Source organism: Athene noctua, chromosome 5, assembly GCF_965140245.1.
Source record: "Athene noctua chromosome 5, bAthNoc1.hap1.1, whole genome shotgun sequence".
Classification (NCBI taxonomy): domain Eukaryota; kingdom Metazoa; phylum Chordata; class Aves; order Strigiformes; family Strigidae; genus Athene; species Athene noctua.
The window spans coordinates 45,344,891-45,364,099 of record NC_134041.1 but is presented as its reverse complement, the minus strand read 5'-3'; the positions used below and the strand labels follow the sequence as shown (position 1 = coordinate 45,364,099).

General features: G+C 50.8%; 2 protein-coding genes across 6 annotated transcripts; one reads left to right on the top strand and one right to left on the bottom strand.

The window, feature by feature from the left end:
- The first annotated feature begins 446 nt into the window (after nucleotides 1–446).
- CUEDC2 (CUE domain containing 2) lies at nucleotides 447–14,282 on the top strand. The gene is made up of 10 exons (XM_074907333.1): nucleotides 447–538; nucleotides 1,654–1,781; nucleotides 7,348–7,441; nucleotides 8,295–8,438; nucleotides 8,763–8,824; nucleotides 10,271–10,404; nucleotides 11,525–11,695; nucleotides 12,021–12,082; nucleotides 13,685–13,745; nucleotides 14,123–14,282. The coding sequence occupies exons 3-10, from the start codon at nucleotides 7,368–7,370 to the stop codon at nucleotides 14,267–14,269; spliced, it is 855 nt and encodes a 284-aa protein (XP_074763434.1). The 5' UTR covers nucleotides 447–538; nucleotides 1,654–1,781; nucleotides 7,348–7,367; the 3' UTR covers nucleotides 14,270–14,282.
- Nucleotides 14,283–15,714: 1,432 nt separating this feature from the next.
- FBXL15 (F-box and leucine rich repeat protein 15) lies at nucleotides 15,715–19,137 on the bottom strand. Of its 5 annotated transcripts, none has more exons than XM_074907329.1 (4): nucleotides 18,736–19,137; nucleotides 17,543–17,793; nucleotides 16,290–16,792; nucleotides 15,715–15,924 (listed from the first exon to the last, which is right to left on the bottom strand). In XM_074907329.1, exons 2-4 carry the CDS (start codon nucleotides 17,723–17,725, stop codon nucleotides 15,720–15,722), a joined length of 891 nt encoding a protein of 296 aa, XP_074763430.1. In that variant the 5' UTR covers nucleotides 17,726–17,793; nucleotides 18,736–19,137; the 3' UTR covers nucleotides 15,715–15,719. The 5 variants fall into 5 exon arrangements, with proteins under 5 accessions (XP_074763430.1, XP_074763428.1, XP_074763432.1 ...); XM_074907327.1 differs by lacking the exon at nucleotides 18,736–19,137 and adding an exon at nucleotides 18,593–18,669; XM_074907331.1 differs by lacking the exon at nucleotides 18,736–19,137 and adding an exon at nucleotides 18,593–18,669 and having other exon boundaries at nucleotides 15,715–15,909.
- Nucleotides 19,138–19,209: the final 72 nt, after the last annotated feature.

Sequence of the window (19,209 nt, the reverse complement as noted above, 5' to 3'; positions counted from 1 at the left end):
CAAAGGGCAAGGCAGCTTTCCTCAAACACTTAAAAATGAGCTATTTTCCTCAGGGAACACACCTCTTACACTTGGCAGGGAGGAGAATGTCACTTGCTGTTTGTCAGGGTGACTATGCAAAGCACGGCCTATTTCCAGGCCTCACAAAGACACTTGTGTACCACCAAGGCCTGGGCGTGCTCACGGCTGCCACCCTGTGCAAAGCGTTTTCCTTCCTCCCTGACTCCACCCCAGGTGCTGCCCCATACCCCGCCTGCCTTGGGGGCCCCTGCTGGGGCTCCCCGAGGTCTACTGGCGCTGAGGAGGCGCGGCGGGTGGCTCATGGGCGCCGAGCACGGCGGTGAGAGAAACCACCTCGCGGCTGCTGCCCACAACCAAGATGGCGGCACGGAGAACGTGCCAGCAAGCAGCCGCTCTACCCTCCCGCGCTCGCCTCTATGACTGGCGGCGGGCGCGGCCACGTGACGCTTTCAACCGCGCCGCGCGGGACCTGCGCCGGGAGGGAGCGAGGCCGCGGCGGCGGCGCGCGGGCGATCAGGTGACCTTTGCCCCCACCCTGGCGGCGGCGGCGCGCCCCACCCCTCCCCTCCCTCGGCGGGGCCCTGGGGCGGCGGTGACCCGGCGGGCCGGCGGTGACCCGGCGGGCCGGCACCCGGGGAGCCCTGCCGAGGTCTGGGCCCGCCGCCGGAGAGCCGCTGCCGGCGGGCTGCGAGGAGCCATCCCGTAGCCCCCTGGCACCGCCGCGGCCCGTGTCCCCACGGGGCGTTTCGGGGAACGCGGGACACCGAGAAATGCGGGTGTTCGGCTTAATGCCGGCGTTCGCCTTAATGCCGGCGTCTGCGACGTGGGGAGGCGCCGGCAGGTGCGGACAGCCGTGTGCTGCCCGGGGAGAGGGGCCGGGCGGCGGGGGCGTCCGCAGGCCGAGGGCTGGGCACTGCAGCGGCGCAGCCGGCTGCGGCAGGGGGGGCGCGTTCGGCAGGAGCGTGGGAACTGCGCCGCGGTAAGGGGTGAGGGGTGCGGGGCGGGCACGGCCTCGGGGTGCGGCTCGGGCCGCTCACGGGCTGTTCTGGGCACCCTGTTGCCAAATTCTGTCAAGCTTCCCCTGAGATTATTCTTGTCTGCTTGCGAGGAGGAAGAGACACGGTGCAAATAAAAAACACCCCACAACTGCTGAGTCGATAGTTAGGTGTGATACTACACCTCAAGACAAATGCCAGCCGCTGACCCAGCGTGGGACTCAGTGGTGCCTTGGCCATGGCGATGTGCCAGAAGTACACAGAAGTAGCAGCAGGGAAACCCCACGCTAGCTGTCTGGTCTGTCTCATCAAAGCCACCAGAAACAAGTTCTGCTTCACAGAGGCAACGGGGCCTCCAGTGCTTTTGGAATATGTCAGTGATGTTCAGAGGCCTTGCTACAGAAATTGCAAATGTTGAAAAATCCTACTGGGGCAGTGAATTTGAAGGCTAACAAGGATGCTATAATCGCATCCAAGTTAGCTTTTCACGTAGTACTTTTTATTCCAAAGGATAAATCTGTATTCTTTGTATTAGGGGAAAACAGACACAAGTGACAAAGCATAAAGACACCAATATACAGAGAGTGATTCTGCTGTGGTCCCACTCCAGCTAATTCAGCTTTCCTTTCCCATAAAGGACTCCTCATTCATGGCTTAGGCCAAGCAGCCGTAGGGTGGACCATCAGCACTTCTGCAGGCACTGACGTGAGTTTGTAAACACCAGTTGTAAGTCAAGATCCTTGCACAGACAATACTTCTGCTCAGGTAAGAGCCCCAAGTCAGCAGAGCACTACCCAAGTGCAGCTGTCCATCACAGATCTGGGGAGGAGGGAAGTGTCTGGCCGCTGGTGTTACTATATTACTGTAATTTAGTGGGACTAAGTTATTAACAGAAGCCTTATTTTAGTGTTAGAGCATTAAGCAGTTAATTGTGTTAACATGCACAATGACCTCAGCTTGCTTTCCCATAGCAACCACGCCATGAAAGTCCTTTCAGGGACTTCTTTAGCAGCAAAACAAAAAATGGGAGCACTGAAATTATGTCTGTAAGGTGTTACTCAGCCTGGAAAGTTTTCTTTCAAGCCAGCAAATTTTCAGGAAGTTTAGTTCAGTGGAGTATAGCCACAGCTTGCTCTCTGTCCTGCAGATCTGGCTTTTGAGATGCAAAAAATACATGAGGCTGTATGTCACAGGCTATACTGAGAGCTTCTTATATCCCAGGGGTCTGCACTTCTCCAAGCACAGGCACACACACACCAGAGCTGCATGAGACGTGCTCTGTGCTTTCTCATAACAAGTTTTCAGAGAGAGCACAGTGAACCCTCCATGTCCCATTACTTCTGAATTACAGAAACTTGAGCTGAAGAAACCTTCTCAAGGTGTTCTAATCAATCCTTCAGCTGGGTCAGATTCACCTAAACTTTCTCTAACCTGTTCTGAGAAACATCCAAGGCGTACAACACCCATCTCCTTCCATTTGCAGAAACCTCAAGTCATTGGTAGGCAAATTTATGATCTCATAAAAGTTGATATACATCTGAATGGCAGTTCCTCTTACCTCAGAAACATTTTCCTAAATTGCTTTCCAGTCCATCTTGTTAATATAAAGTCCAAGGCACAATCAATCATTCCCGTACCATCACATTGACCATTTGAGAATGATTACTGAAATTTGAGTTGAAAGAGCCTCCGGAAATGATCTAGCTGTATGCAAACATTTCAGATTTTCACCATTTTGTTTTTAAGGAAGGCAGATTCATATGAATTTTACAAAAAAGAAGCCAAATTTTCTTAAATATAGCATAAGTAGGTATTTCAGATGCCACAAGAATAGTGGTATTTTTAGAGGATTATTATTTCTGCAGCCATTTTACAAAAAAAAAACCCAACAAACCAACCAACAAATCTGACGTTGACATGTTAGAAAGGAAAATGCAAGGGTGATGGAGATTACTAGGTTCTCAGGACAGACAGTAGGGTGGCAAAATGTTGAGCTGCTAGCCAAAGTACCTAGTACAGAAAATGAAGGATTTTCACATTCACATTTTGAGAACTGATACTTTTCTTGCCTGAGGTGAGGAAATACATATGCCATGCAATATTATGTGAATCAAGTAAGCACTCCTGATATTTCAAACCAAGCCTGTCTTAATGTGATTCCATACAGTGCTCCGCTGCTCACTCTTTAATAATAAACCCCAGTGTTTAAAGACTGTCTGAAAAGTGACAGGGATTTCCAAGGGTTGAAGGTCTTTTGTTCTGACAGTGCAAAACTGTGAGGCTGTGGCTGAGGGCAGAGCAATAAGAATACCATTTCTTGACCATATGTTTTTAAAAAGAGATTCTGTGCAACATGTTAAGTAGAACCCACATTATAATGACAAGAAATGTAGAAGGACTTTCATAGGTATGTTTGAATCAGCTGACAACTACTGAAGTGCTCTTAAAATCCACATTGCAATTATGGCTGGAAGTTTAAAACGATGCTAAAACCTTTTCAGTAAAATTGAGCTCTCAGAAGAGTAATTTCTCCTGTCTTTGGGTTTTAGATCATTCTGTGCATTATAAATCATTCCTCCACAAGCCTGCACATAGGATAAGTCCTTCTAGTAAATCTCCCCCTTAACTATTGCAGGTCACCACTAGAAAAAATGTGGCATTTGAAGGTAAAATGTGTCGGGTGTTTTGGTGTCCTGTGTTACACAATTTTAAACTTTGCTGTTTGGGGAGGAATATGCAGCAACATCAGTTTATTCCTTGAAGAATCCATTTAAATATATTTGTACATAGGTTTTTAATCAGCTCCCTCTATTTCAAGAAAATACCCTCCAAATCTGAAAAGCTAGAGGACCTTCAAGACTTGCCTTCCACAGGCCTCATTTGTCTAAGACCATTGTGCGCTACAGATCCCCCAGATGTTAAGTTTTGTGAGGACTATTTACTGGGGAATAAAATCTCTCCCCCATGGCAATAAATGACCAAATGCAAGTGCATTTGTCTCTTGGTGCCTCTGGTTTTACAGGAGCAGAGATGGGTTCTTCAGGTGAAAGGGCAATGACTGACCTTTGAAGAAATACTTGATCACCTAGCTCTTTTCTGTCCTTCAGTGTAAGACTGTGCTTTTGTCATTTAAAGGGTTTCCTTTCTTCAAAGATAGAGTAAAGGTGGCAGCTTGTCTTCTCTGGATGTAAACCTTAAATCCCGGTGTGCTGGTGGGTGGATTCTTCTGAGATGCCAGAGAGAATTTATACCCGATGGTTAAAACCTGATGCCATCTTTCCTCTCACACAAGGAAATAGCTTTTGTTCAGATACAGCATGGTAACTCCACAAGAAAACACCTATTTTCAAACACTTCACACCAGCATTTCTTGGTGGTTGTCATAGGTTGGGCAATGGATTCAAGACCAGTTAGTGACTGGCTGTAGGTGCAATACTCCTGTTGCTGAGTTATCTTTTTTCTGTTTCTCTTGTCCCAGTCTGACACTTCCTGAAAGTGCTTTTGATTAAGGAGATGAGTGACTTTGCCTGTTCTATTGATCAGAATAAATTAATTTATGGACCTCACAAAAGTGCCTTTGACATGGTGAATTGTGCTCTGTTGTTCAGGTAATTGGGTTGTCGGGAAATGCTATTGGTTACTATACAGTTATCTCTTACAGAATTTTGGCCTGTTTCATGGAAACGGACAAAATCTTTTAGACTTCCGGTTCCCAGGATGTCATGAATACAGAGCAAGAAGGAAATAAGCATTCTTCTTGTTAGTAGTGAGTGTAGTAAGAACATTCTGACTGCTCTGTGTTGATATCCCATCGCTGATTTCTGTAAAAAATAAAATTACTTTTCTTGTACTTGCAAGTTCAGGGGGCTTGCTAGTTGCCAGCATTTGCAGATTCAGCTTAAAATGGGGGGAAAACATGCTGCTTAGGACACTATTCTTGCCAGCAGAGATTCAGAATCTTGTAATTGGCTTTTTGATGTCTGAGAAGGATAGAACAAAGGTCACCTTTTTTTCTGGGTATGTTGCAAAGATGAAAAAGATAAACTTGGTTCTGTCACACCACTGGCGAACACACAAACAACAAACGGGTAGCAGGAAGGTGTTTTTACACATGGTTGTTTTAGCAGCCAGCTTCCACACTTGCAGGCCATGACATCTGCAAAAGTGAGAAAAATGCAAACAAAGGATCCTTGTGAGGCTGAAAAATAAAAGCAGCTCAGGAGCTCACTTTGGGTGTTTGCATGAAGAGCTCCTACCTGAAAAAGTTTGGACTCTTGTGATCCTCTAATTCTGTGAAATGGGATTTTTATAATTGAGATTACAGGAAGCAAAGAAATTTTTTAGCTTGAGATAGAAACAGCAAACAAATGATCTTATCCAATGATCCCTTCCTCTGTCTGTTTCTGCACGTGCTGTGTTTGAATACATGTATGTTGGTTATATAGTGTGTACGGCATTTTTAACTCATTGTTAATTTTCGCCAAGTGAGAGGCACTTGTAAAGGTTTGTTTTCTTTTTTAGTTACTGGCTCCAGATCAGTGGTAGCTGCAGGGAAGTGTAGGTGATTAGATGGCTTTTGTGTTTAGCTTTGAACACATTGAAAATGGGGGCAGTTCTTCTATACGAGTATGTCTCACTGTTCATGTCCTGCTGCTGTGAGGTTCTTTCCATATTTGTCTCCCTACTGCCCCAAAGGAATGGCACTAACACAGGGATTCAGTAAGAGATGGTCCCTTCAGGTAGCAAAAGCTGTGTTTGTCCAAATCCCTGAAGAGTAGAAGTATATAAAAGTGCAGAGTGGGAATATTTGGTGGGGAATCACTGCAGGGAGATGCAACATAAGATGCCATGTACCCAGCAGGGCACTTTTGCGCTAGCCTGTGTCCCAGCTTTCTCCCTCAATATTGAGAGTCAAATCCCTAGAGCCTCAGAGGTGACATAGGCCCCTAGAGCCTATAGAGTGACCACAGCCAGAGGCAGGTCTGACTGACTTGGGCATGTTCCTCTGGCCAGCCACAGAGGAGTGCACATGTGTTCTTGGCACCTGCAGGGGTGGCCAAACGCAGCACAGAGCATGGATGGGCCCCAAGTCTGCAGCTGGACCTACACCAACTGGCTGCAGGGCTTTGGTTCTCTCTAGGTCCTGCAAGAGCAGTGCTGAGTGCTGTGTGGTGGTTTTGTTTATATCCTGCTAGCTCTGGAAGTCTCATCTTGGGAAATATCAAACCTTTTTGGGAACATAGGAATTGTCTCTCAACAACCCACACAGCTGCTCTGTGAGTTCTGTGTCAAACAGACCTGGTCAGGTCCTGGTGGGGTTGGAATGAGGGAGCTGCACTGGCGGGAGCATGATGACCTTTGGAAGCTCTCTGGCCAATGACCACATTGGTTTCTCTATATGCAGGTCTAGTTTCCTTCCTTGGAACAACTCAGTGCTTACACCAGGAGTTTGTCCACCCAGCAGCTTTGTAGGCCTCAGGGGGAATGAATGGTTAAGAAACAGCTTTTCTCCACACAATTCAGTCCAGGACCAGTACTGACAGCTGAGGGAGGGCTGTGGGCAGCCTCCCTCTGCCATTGCTTCTGTAGGAGCTCTGTGATTCTTAGAACTCCCCTGAGTTTTGGGTTATCAAGCACCCCTTGTTGCAGCCTCATCAACTGCAGAATGGCTCATTTACCCAGCACAACAACGGGCTCCTGTTTGAGCAGGATTCCATTGGCAGTCTGGGCCTGACCTGGAGACCTTTGATATTTTGGCTGGCAGAATAGTTGTCTGTGCCCTGCTTGGTATTTCCCTGTAAAATACGGTCTAGGTTGTCTTTTCTTTAGGAGACATTACCATTCCTCCCACTCGCTCCTGAGTCCAAGCATCACTGCAGATGCTCTTAGCTGGAAGGTCCACCCCTTTCTACACGGAGCATGCAGACCCACTACCCACTGCTTCCTCTCTGGACAGCACAGCATTCCAGCTCAGAAGGTGTCTCTGAGGTCCTGCAGTTGGACACATCTGCATTTCCAGCTTTGCTTCCTGGAGGGGACATTTTAAATGTACAGTACAGCTGCATACTGCCAGCATCAACACGAGTGGGAGAGGCCCAGGATAATGGGTTGCTTTGGGCTGGTAGTTCCAGTGGATCCTCATACTGCTGCTTTTTGTGGATATCTGTGCCTACTGTTACCCAGGGATGACAAGACATACTGGAGGAGTTTGAATTGTTCTGATGGGAAGAGCACACTTGCCTATACTATGCCTACCTTTCGATCTTGCTGACATTTTGATCTACTTCTTGTCCTTAAAATTACATGGAGTATTCTTTTTCCTCTTTTTTAGAGAAAAAGGTTTAGAGAGACATGGAGCTTGAAAGAATCATTCGAGACACACTGACACACTTCATCCAATCCCACATCCCTGCAGCAGACCTCAGGTATGTTGAGATAGGAAGATACAGTATCATTGTTCTAGCTTGAACTCTGCGTTAATTGTCCCTCTACACATTATACTGAACTCTGTAGCTTTCCTGTACTTTGTGTTGCTTTTCCTTAAGTCAGATCCAGGATGCAGGTAATTTACACAGGCTCTGATGGGAATGCTTCAAAAACTATTGTTTAGCATTGCAATGTAGCAATGTCATTTCTTTGACAGCCAAGATGATTAATTTCCTGTCCAGTAATGCACATTAGAATATGGGATTCCCTTCATTCCACAGTGCTCCTAAATGGCTTTTTGAGCTGCGTAATGCTATGTCAGGGCTCTCCCTTTTATGAACTTTGCCTGCATGCAGAGATACAGCCACCTTGAGGCTGGAACACAGTGGCTGGTTTTGCAGCCAGTGGCAGCAGTGACACAAGTGCGGACAGCAGCAAGCAGAGAATACTGCATCCCATAGAAATTGCAATTTGACAGAATATGATGCTCTTACCTGAACTACCAATTAGCATAGAAAAGTCAGGGTTTGAGCACTTGGAATATTTTGATCAGCTGGGCTGAAGCACCTACAGGGGCACAGCCTTTGAGCACACATTGGGACTTTCATTCAGTGCTGGCCAGGAAGCAGGAAGGCATGCAGTATTTTATCTGTAAATGCTTCCCACTCAACCACTAACCACCTGCTACCTGGCTTTACTGATGGGATCTGCCCATAAGATACAGTCCACATAGGTCTTTCTGCTGTTCTAGTAGAAAGACACAAGTTTAGGGGGAAAGAGGATGGAGAGAAAGAGAGAGAAAAATGGGCCTGTTGACCCTACTGCCATGTCCTGTGTTTCCTCTGTCTCCAGTGGGATGGATGATGTTTTCTTCTCTTACATCACCGGTGTTCTGGAAGAGCTGGGCTTACCAGAGTCCTCTGAGGAGACTTTTGACATGGACACCTTTGTGGAAATGATGGAGGCATATATCCCTGGTTTTGCAGAAATTCACAGGTATGTGAATGTTGCTGCTTTGTGTGTGCGTGTCATACACTGGGGGCCTGGACCAAAGCCCCTCAGTACCATAAATAAATTATTTTGTTATACCTAGCTGAAGATGTATTAGTACCAGACATGGGCCATTATGATTAAATCAGTCAGTTTGAATACACAGATGCTAATCCCAGTGTAGTTTGTAAGGAGGTCCTTGGCCATCTGAAATACCAGTTTATTTTGTTGGGCTTCCCATCAGGCATTCTCTTTCTATAGAGAGGCAGCCAAGTAGGACAGGTTACTGGTTTTATTCCTCACACTAATTATACAGCTTCTGTCTTGCAGTGGGGATGTTTGTGAAATGATGTTCTCCCTCTCAGAAAGGCTTGGTGAGGCTCGCAACAAAGGTGAGTTAGACAATTTCAGCACAAGAGGGTATATTCTGCACATTTTCAGTCTTAGTGTTTGTAGTTAAGCAATACCACAGGATAAAATACAATCTTGTTTGCCTCAGGATCTCATAAAGTAGCCTGAATTATTTGATTTTTTTTTTTTAAAATGTTCAGTTGGGTTTTTGATACCAACACATGGGAGGTTTGAGTCATATGGAATACTGTCCAAGACATACTGGGGTGGAAAACACTTGATCAGATCTACAAACACCTCTGTTCAGATCAGATCCAGAGTAATAAGAAAGAAATAGCATATACAGGACTGCTTGTTGAAATTCTACTGTAGATGAATTCTGAACGTGAGGATTTCTGCCTGCCTCTTGATAGCCATCTGCCTAAGTGACACTATCACTGGGCAGCCCATGTCAGGTGCATCATCAAAGAGAGAATCCACCTGATTATGTATATCACTTCTAGACTTTGAGCATCCTCAAAGCTCACTTCCCATTCACTGATGAACCCTGTCACAGATGCAAAGTTAGCAATGAGTGCTCTGGCCTCCACTGTGCAGGACTGGAGAAGACTATACTATCCCAATGGCCCTTTCTAACCTCAGTATTCACAGATCAGCAGGTCTGCTGTATTAATCAGCCCCAAAGATATTTCCTACTAAAGGACAGACAGGTGAAGTGTCTGGATATTAAACCTTTCAGGACACACCAGTCTGGGTTTTGCTTATTTAGCAACATCACTGGTGTCTTGCCAGAAGGCTACACAGTCTAGAACAGACAGTCCTGTCTTACTTTACTTGCTGCTTTCTTGACCTTGACAACATCTACTGCTCTGCTTTGGTCCCCTGCATCCTATGTTTTGAGGTTCCTGATGTAGCCAGAGTGTGAAAGGACAGCACCATGCCAGTTTTAGAGAGGACATAACAGAGGTGGAATTATACTACTTACAGTGACACAAAAAGAGCCTGTAAAGAGAGATGCATCAGCGTAACCTGAGCACAGGATGTGCTGGCTCACATACAGCCTGGGGACTACCAGAGTGTATTCCCATGTTTAAAATCAAAATCACACCTTAGTTCAAAGTTAGAGCAAACACCAGGGCATTCTTAGAAATGTAACAAAATTACTGTAAGTATCCACAGCCAAAGTGCTGAACGGCCGAGAATTGACAGGTAGAACTGAATTCACAAGCAGCCCACACCAGTAAGGCCTGGAAATGCAGTGCTCAGGCACTCCAGCATGCACCGGCACTGCTTTTCTGCAGGTCAGTGTAAGCAGAGCTGCTGCTGTCCCCACTGAGGGCAGGAGGAACAGTAGTGCTTCCCAGTCTTGTCACTTAAGAAGGGATTTGCTTTGGCACACAATGCACTAGCAATCTAGTGCCTACAGAAAACACAGAGCTCTGCCTTTAGTGGGACTGTTTCTCAGGAGATATCACTATGTCTTTAAGAAAAACCTAGCCAAAAGACTGTGGGAAGTGGGAGTGAAGCACCTTCTGAAGACCTGACCAAGGGCCAGGAGCCTGGAGCTGGAGCCTGCAACGGGGAAAGGCTGTGCACTCCAACAGATGGAGCCAGGGCCCAGGTATGAGCACCCCGCAGAAGATCAGGAGCACTGGGGACAGTCACCCAGCACTAGGCTACCAGCACCACCTGAGGGCATTTTCTGGCTCTGGAAGGAAGCACAGCATAGGCTGTGACACAGCATCACTGGCATCTGTGATCTCCTCCATTGTATGGCCTGAGCAAGACTCTGTCAGTAAGTGGAAAAAGAAAATTATGTGCTGACAGAAGAGTATGAGCCATTGCTCTGGCTCATCCTTTCCAGCCACAGGATGAGCCAGAGTGATGGTTGAGGGCCTGTCCCAGCACCCTCAGAGATCCCACAGCAGCACTGTGGGGACACCTGTGCAGCACTAGCCAGGCTCCACCCCACTTCACCCTGTTCCCCTAGCCTCCCTTCAGAGTTTGAGCTGGATCACCATTTCTCCCCAGCTATTACCCAATATCTGCACAGGAAGCAGTCACGTCTGGGTGTCAGTCCCGAAGAAGCCTGTCCCACCCCAGTGACCTTCCATGCTGTGCACTTACTGAGCTATACAGCACTGAGTCATTGACCCAGCAGTCCTGATCCTGCAGCACCATTCAGCATGACCCATGCTACAGGCATTGCAGCACCTGGCAGATCTCCCTTCCTTCCCCCACGCTCTGCTTGCTATTTCCCCAGTACTGATCTATTCCTGCTCTGCAGTGCAGTCATTCTGTGTCAACAGCCTTCTAGCAGGTGGCACTGCTGTGCTTTGTTCTGATGTAGCCACAGGTCTCTGTTTAGCAGTCCCATCCATTTCTGATAAAGCACGTATAACTTCAGAAGGTGAGCAGGAGTTCAAGCATTCGCACCACAGTGTCCAGCTCCTAAGGAGACACATAGCACAGCCACACCAATGAATGAGTTCACAGCAGCCCTACTTTAAAGAAAGCTGAAATACAGGGGGAAGAGGTGAAGGAAGAGAGACGCTTTGTCCTTGCAAAGATACAATCCCCTGTTAGCTTCAGGAACGGGATGTAGTCACTCTTGTAAGGAGAGAGAGCTCTCAGCTGAGGGCAAGCTGCATTTCCTGACACCGCAGAACCAGAGACACCCCTTTGAATAGCCCTCTCCTCACTGTATCCCCAACTTACCTCTTGTCTTTTGCTCCAACTAGGAAGGCGCTGACCTGAAGGATGGGGTGGAGCTGCTACTGGAGATGTTCCCGGCCTGTACCGTGAGCCAGGCAGAGAAAGCACTTGCCATGGCCTTGGGGAACTTGGAGGAGGCAGTACAGTTAATTGTGGAGGAGAAGGTGGAAATTGGCCCAGCAGGTGTGAGTGTGAAGGTACTGCACTCTCAGCTGGGTGCCAGCGGGTCAAGGAGCAGGGCAGAGCTCAGGGACATACAAGTGTCCCAGCTGTCTGCTGCAAGCTTTGACCGCAGAAATTTTCCACCCAATGGGCCAGGAGGATCACCCAGAACAACAGCCCCTCTCCCTCCCTTGACTCTCTGACTACAGGCTGTGCCCCCAGGGGAGCTGTGGCTGGCACCCCCTTTCCCACAAGGCCTGGAGTGCTCTGCCAGCAGCTGGGGTCACCAAGCTAGTAGGGGGGGGTAGCTGTACACCCCACATGTTCTGCTACTCACACACCTGCCTTGTCTCTTCCCAGGAACTCACACGGCCCCGCAGAGCACCCAACCATGACGAACTAAAACAGGTTATCCTACAGAAGTAAGTACCCAGCAAAGAACCCCTTATTCTGCTCACAAGAAATGAAGTGGCAGTTTCAATGTGGTCTATAAAGAAATGTAAAGTACATGCTTAGTAAGGAGCTGTGAAGCTGATTTGGGTGTAGCTGAACACATCTAAGCACAAATACAATAATCAGGTGGGAAAAAAACCCAGGCTTGGGTTTGTTTTAGAGCTTTGGCACAGAAACAGGTTACCTGCACCAGCTGGGTCACAGTGCCGGCTACGCATAGTTTCAGCCTCCTGCAGACACAGTGTAAATCACAGTACTGTCAGCTGAGGTCCTGGTTAAAGGCACAAACATCATGCTGCAGCTCAGGTAACAAACACATGGTGACTTGTAGAAGTACAGCAACTCATTCATACCTCCATCCTTGGAGACAGCCCAAACAAGGCTAAAGATACCTTTAAGAGACTGCCTGTACAGCAACACTGGGAAGATTAAATCTCAGTTGTTGAAGGTGTGAATAAAACTCATTTAAAGAGACCTTTCTGAACTGCCCCTGTGGACTTCTTCGGTTTACCTTTACTCATTTCCAAAAGCATTTAATTCTCAATAGGAGAACCCACACTGTGGTTTCATCGATCTGCAGTAAGATCTCAGCTTTCATGAGTATCCTCCTGTGGGCATGCAGATTCCACATGTCTATCCAGCCACATCTTTTTCACCACTTTACATCCTCCTCAGTGACAGAACAAAGAAGTCAGTGGGCTAGGGAAGATAAAGCAAGGCAGAATGGCATCCAGGTAGAATTAGCAATTGCTGTCCTTGCCTGTCTCCTGTGCAGACTTGTTTCAGGGTGACATGTAAGGGAACAAAAAAGCACCAGCTGCTACTTATGTTTCTGGGAATTTCACTTTAATGACATTTTGGCAACATCCTGTACTTTAAACATTCCTCAAGCACAGGCACAGAGAGCAGATCACCATAGCTGAAGATACACAGGAGCAACTAGACTAACTACTGAGGGAGAAATCATGGTCAGCTGCACTGCCCACCTGTAAACTAGCACCAAAGTCTCAAAGAGTAGTAACTCAGCAGTACATCAAGTAAATGCTTGGGCCCTGATGTTTCAGTCACACAGGTAATGAGGTGATGCTTCTATGAAGTCGCTTCCAGCGGAGACCTGTTTTGTAGTCAAGTATTAGGTGGAGTGTGAAAGGAACACCATCTCTTCAGGGCAGAAGCAGCCAGCTTGGTCCTGTAATCTCACCTCTGTCATCTTCAGCTGCTATCACTTGGGCTGAGAAAAAGCAAAGCTGCCCCAAAGGCAGAGCACACCAGACCTCAGCACCTCTCTCAGTTCTGCAGGGCCTACTGGCATTCTCAGCCCGAATTCTCAATACCCTTCACATACAAACAAGGATGCTGCTTCAGGAGAATCCTGCTGGGTTCTCACCAGAAGAATGACATACCTTTTGCCCATTTCATCCCAAGGGGAACGTTAAGTGCTTCTAGCTGCAATCCAGGCAAGTAGGACACACTGCACAGCCACAAACTAGCCACGGGAGAAAGGACTTAGGCTGTGAATAGCCCTAGACAATGCATGTTACAGGGTTCACTAAGTGCTTCTTGTCTTTCAGATACATGATGGTGGATAGTGCAGACGATCAGAAAACACATCGGCCAGCTCCACCCAAAGAGGTAAGAGCAACAGTCCCAGCTCACCAGCAGTTGGAATGTCCTTTGGCTAAAAATCAGGCTGCAAGTCCAAAAAGCAATGGGGCAGGCCAAAGGCAGAACCACTCATAGAGCCCTCTAGTCAGCAAAAAGGGGAGATAAGCTTAGCTAAGGTGCTGCAGGGTCTGTCAGTTCCTACCATTCCTGACTAGCCTGGCTCCTGCTTCCCCCAGTCAGGCATCTTCCTTCCCAGTTTTGGCCAATATTCCCAACACAAAGGATGGGTAAAGCAGCTCATCCCAGTCTTCCTGCAGCCACGCCCTAGAGCACAGCTCTGCTGCTGCTTGTTGCTTCCCCTTCCCTAGCAGTGTGGCTGTCCATCTACTTTCTTTCCTCTCCAGGCTCCCAAGAAGTTGATACGCTATATCGATAACCAGGTGGTGAGTACAAAGGGAGAGAGGTACAAAGACATTAAGAAACCTGAGAGCGAGGAGATGAAGAGAACCTACATCAGCCTCAAACCAGCCAGAAAGTACAAGTTCCATTGACAGCAAGGTCCTCCTGCTCTTCAGCCTCCATCTCACCAGCCAGGCATGGCAGGATAGACATGTGGCACTAGGGGTGAGGGTACGACTCTACCTGCCACTAACTGGAGCTAACCTGGGAGCCAGGACACTGCTTTCAGCTTCCTCGACTAACCCAGTTGACAAGGAGGAGACTTCTCTCCTTGTCTAGCTGTCCCTCTGCCCCCAGGGGCACACTGCAGTGGCTCTTCGGGGCCTGGGCATTCTCTGCTATTCCTTGCATGGGACATTTTTTAGATCCAAAATGTGGCTTGTGCTCTTTGCAGCAAGCTTTTTACAAGTCTGTGTGCACTGTTGCTTTAAACTGAGTGCCAGTGTTAATAAAGATGATGTGAGTTGGTGCGTAGTTGAGCCAGAGTGTGCACATGCTTTAGCGACACTGCTTCCAATCCCTCCTGGGGCCAAAGATAGGAGCAGGGTCATCCTCTCTTCCCCTAATTACTTTCTTCATCACATTCACCACAAGATGTGGTTGCTGTCTGTTAACCACCTAGCAGATACAAGGGCTGAGGCTGAACTCCTCACCAGAGCTAGGCTCTCCCTGCCAACAACCTGCAGCACTCCATAAATGCCAGCCGACAGCATGGCCAGGGGTCCTCCCATTTCTCACCACTGTTGAGTGCCAAAGCTCCAGCCATGCAACACAGAGTAGGACATAGTAGCAGGCCTGGGTGCTCCTGAAATGTTAAGTCAAAAGCTGGAAGAAACAAATGGCAATGACCAACTGCTTTTGGTGACAGCACAGCTAGGTTTGGTGTTCATCTAGCGTGTTCCTGCTGAAAATAACTCCCATTTTGCACGAGCCTACACCAGCACCCTGGGCCTGGACAGACAGACTGCCTGTGCCAGGGCCATGCCAGCCCTTTGGTGCCAGGCTGGCCAGTGGCTGTGGGCTGGAGCTAGGCTCACTCTGCCCTCCTCCCAGAGCCCAGAGGGGCCTGCCCTCTCCCAAGAGGAGGGCTGGCAGCTTTTCTTCTTCCTGCTCTAGCTGGCCTGTTTTGTTCCACAGCTCTGTTGGCATGCCCTGCACACCCACCCCAGGGAATAGTCCCCATCACACGTTCTCCTGCTCTCTGGACAGCTGCTGCTTAGAGATTTAAAATACAACAAATAATAAATCCTAGCTATTAGCTGGCCTGGCCAAGGCCTGTTCAGCACCATGGTGTTCTGCAAGTTACTCACCCTCTCCACACCACTGCAGAGGGAGTTACTTTCCCCGGAGGCACCAACAAAACCCACTCATGAACACCCAGTGGCTGCTAAACAGCCCCAGAGGGAAGAGTGAGCCCCACTCAGGCCAGCCTTGCCAACAGGACCAACCTCTCCCTCTGCACGTCTCCACAGCAGCCAGTTCTGGCATCCTCCCGGGATCCCAGTGTTGTGTCAGTCCCCCCCCTCCCCAACAGCAGCAGTTTTAGATCTGGAGGTTGATGAAAGGGGCAAAGCCAACCACGTCCTGCAGGAGAACGAGAGCCCTCTGCAGTGGAGGCTCCACATCCAACTCCACCCCACGGCTTCGAAGAATGCTCAGGCTGGACTCAGCCACGTTGTGGCAGTGCTTCACCTTCAGAGAGCGCAGCTTGGGACAGTACTCAGCCAGGACCCTGCCAAGAAAGAAACTACATGCAGGTTGCAAACCAGGACTCCTAATTGCACCACTCATCCTCTTCTCTACTCTGAGCAGCCCAGCACTCACAACTGTGCCACACATGCACCACCCTTTGGGAGCAGCACCCTGGTGGCCTGCAAGAAACTCAAGGGACATGGTGAGATCCCAGACCTACCCTCCACAACATGCCCAGAAATTTGCTGCTAGTAGCAGTCAGTGCCTCTTCCTGAAGGGCCTGCTAGTGGCTTCTCCCCCAGACTGAGCTCTCATTGCTTTCACCATGAAGAAATCTGATGTTTCTCTCTGGTTCTCTTCCTCTCCCCACCCCAGACACCCGCCACCCCCACCCTGGCTCCCCTTTACATTGCTCAGTACCTGATGGAGTCATTCTTGACTCGCAGACACCCTGTGAGGTCCAGGTGTTCCAGCTCGGGGCAGCACTTGGCAATCTCCTCAACCGCCGCATCGCCCACATTGGCATTGACAGCCAGCGACAAAGACTTGAGCCTGCTGCACTTCTGCACCAGGTAGCAGATGGCCTCGTCCTTCAGCTGGCGACAAGCCGTCAGGTCCACAGCCTCCAGCGCCTTGCAGTGGTCAGCCAGGCTGCGCAGGGACAGGCTGTCCACCCACTCACAGTGAGCCAGGGAGAGCCAGCGCAGGTTGGGGCAGCTCAGCGAGATGGCCACCAGCGCGTGGCGGCTGAGTTGGGCACAGCCCTTCAGCTGGATCTGGTGCAGGTGGTGGTTCTGCCCGATGACCGGGAGCAGCTCCCTGTCTGTCAGCCAGTCAGAGCAGTTCTGGAGTGCCAGCTTCTGCAGCACTTCGTTGTCCTTCAGCAGGTTAACAAAAGCAGCTCGAGGGATGGCAGGTCCGATCTGTGTAGGGAACCCAGGTAGAATAAGACATCCCCCGGGGTTTCAGATCAGCCAAATAATCTCAGCAAATACTCTCCCCACTCCTCTCTTCCACTGTGACAGTGGTAACCAAAGCCACCTCCTCTCCTCATCCCAGGACAAACCCTACTGTCAGGCTCTCCTACCCTCATACCAGCGCTACTGCCACAAGCTAGAAGATGCTCTGGCTTCTCCATCCCCCATCATCACTGCTGCATTTATATATTCATGATGAAGCGCCACACCTCTGCTTTCCAAAAACCTTACTAGACCACTCTGTGTCCTCACAGAAGTGCAGCTACTCCTCTTTCCAAGTCCCAAGCAGTGTCTCCCAGAGCCAGCACAGGCTCTCCCTGAAGACCAGGCACACTGTTATCTCCTGTCAGACCCACCCTATTGTACAACCTCCGTGAGGTCAGACAGGCCGTGCCACTCTGGAGCCAGTCTGTGTTTCTGCCAGCCAGTGCCCCATAATGGCCTGGGTGGAGCTTCCAGGCTCACTCCTCCCAAGGCCTCTTGCTAAAGACACTGGCATTGCTAGGCCCTGAATCACCACCTCTCCTCCCTGAGCTCATCTGTCCAGTCTGACACCCAAGCCATTAACCCAAGCTCCTGAGCAGAAACCAGCCTCCTCGCTGAGGGTTTCTTTTCTCCACAGAGTCAGATGCTCCCCTGTTGGCTACCAAGCAGTAGGCCACCTGTGTGTCCCCCAGCCTCAGAGCCATCCAATACCTGGCTTGAGTCAAAGCAGCGCATGTTGGCCAAGTACAGCTGGATGAGAGACTGGAATGACTTGCTGACCCTCTGCAGGCTCAGGAGCTGCTGCAGTGGCAGATGACAGAGGATATGTGGAACCAAGATGTCTTCCCAGGGCAGGTCCAGGAGGCATCCCCTGGAGGGGGTCAAACTCATCATCAGATGCCAGGGAGCCAGGCTACAGTGGGAGCCAGGCTAGGTCACCTCACATCTACTGCCAGGTGTCTCTAGGAGAAACAGCCAGAAAAAGAGACTCAGTGACGACTACCACCAACAGCCCAGAGGGTAAATCCCCTTGGCTAGCCATCAGCAGGGCACACACCTGCCACCTGCATCACCTCCTCCCCAGCCTGGGACGTTCACTGCTCAGGCATCCGAGTCCACCTGCCTGCACTGCCCTCCAGCAGAGCTCGGGTGAGGCTTTCCACCACATGCTTAAGGAGTCCAGTTCCATCAGCAAAGCAGCAACTGCTGCAGCATTACCGTACCACCCACACGGTAGCTGTGCCTAGCTTTCACGTCTAAGCATCACTCTACCCGGCAGCTAGCCCCCTGCATCCAGTGCCGGGCCACTCGGGCACCTTGCAAGGGGGAGAAGGCAAGCACCTGCTCCTTCCCGTGGGTAGCAGTAAGGCTGTGGGCTCCCCCCAGACAGGTCTCCTTCCGAGGAGCGGAACACAGCATCTCTGCGGAGACGAGGCCGCTGCGGAGACGGCGGCCTCGGGCGCCGAGGGGAAGGGCGAGCAGTGGCCGAGGAAGGCGCAGAGAGGTCCCAGCAGCCCCGAGCCCCCCAGGCCGCGGCGAGTATCCACCCCAGCAGAACCTGCAGCTGGGGGGGGGGGGCCTCGCCCACAGCTATTCCTCCTCCGTCACCCCCCTGGGCCCCGCTTGGCCCCAGAGCCGTCCCCGGGCCCAACTCCCGGGCTGCCCCGCCGCCACCGCGAGGGGGGCCGCGGGAGCCCCACCGAGGCCTGCACGCCCCGCAGCGAGGCGTCAACCCTGCCCCCGCCTCCCCCGGCCCGATACCTGCCGCCCCGCCGGGGAGCCCCCGGCCGCTCCATAAGGCTGCGCCTCTCCCCACCCCCGACGCCAGCGTCCAGGCGTGACGTCACGCCGGCGGGCGGAAGTGCGCGCTCCCCACCGCCACGCCCCCGGCCACGCCCCCTCACCTCGCCCCGGCGGCAGCGCGCCGGTTACCGGGGCCAGGCCGGGAGGCGCCGGGAGCCCCCGGATGACGGCAGCCCTCGGGGCGGCGGGGAGGGCTCGGCCCTGCCAGGCCGGGGCACCGGGCGGAGGAGAGCGGCTCCGGCGCTGCGGGAAGGCCAGCGGGGCCCGACGGTCATAGGTCCCACTGGTGTCCCAGCGGCCGCCGCAGGCCGCTCCCAGCGTTACCCCAGCTCCCCGTGCGCACCAGCTCCCCGTGCGCACCACCTGTCCCAGTTCCCCAGTTATCCCAGTTCCCTAGTGCACACCGGTTCCCCAGCGCACACCAGTCGCCCCAGCTCCCCACGATCCCAGTTCCCAGCGCACACCAGTTGCTCCCGCCCCGCGGCTGCCCCGGCTCCCCGGCGCGCACCAGCTGCCCCAGTTCCCCGGTCCCCAGCGCGCGCCCCTTCCCCGGCGGGCGGCCTCGCGCATGCGCG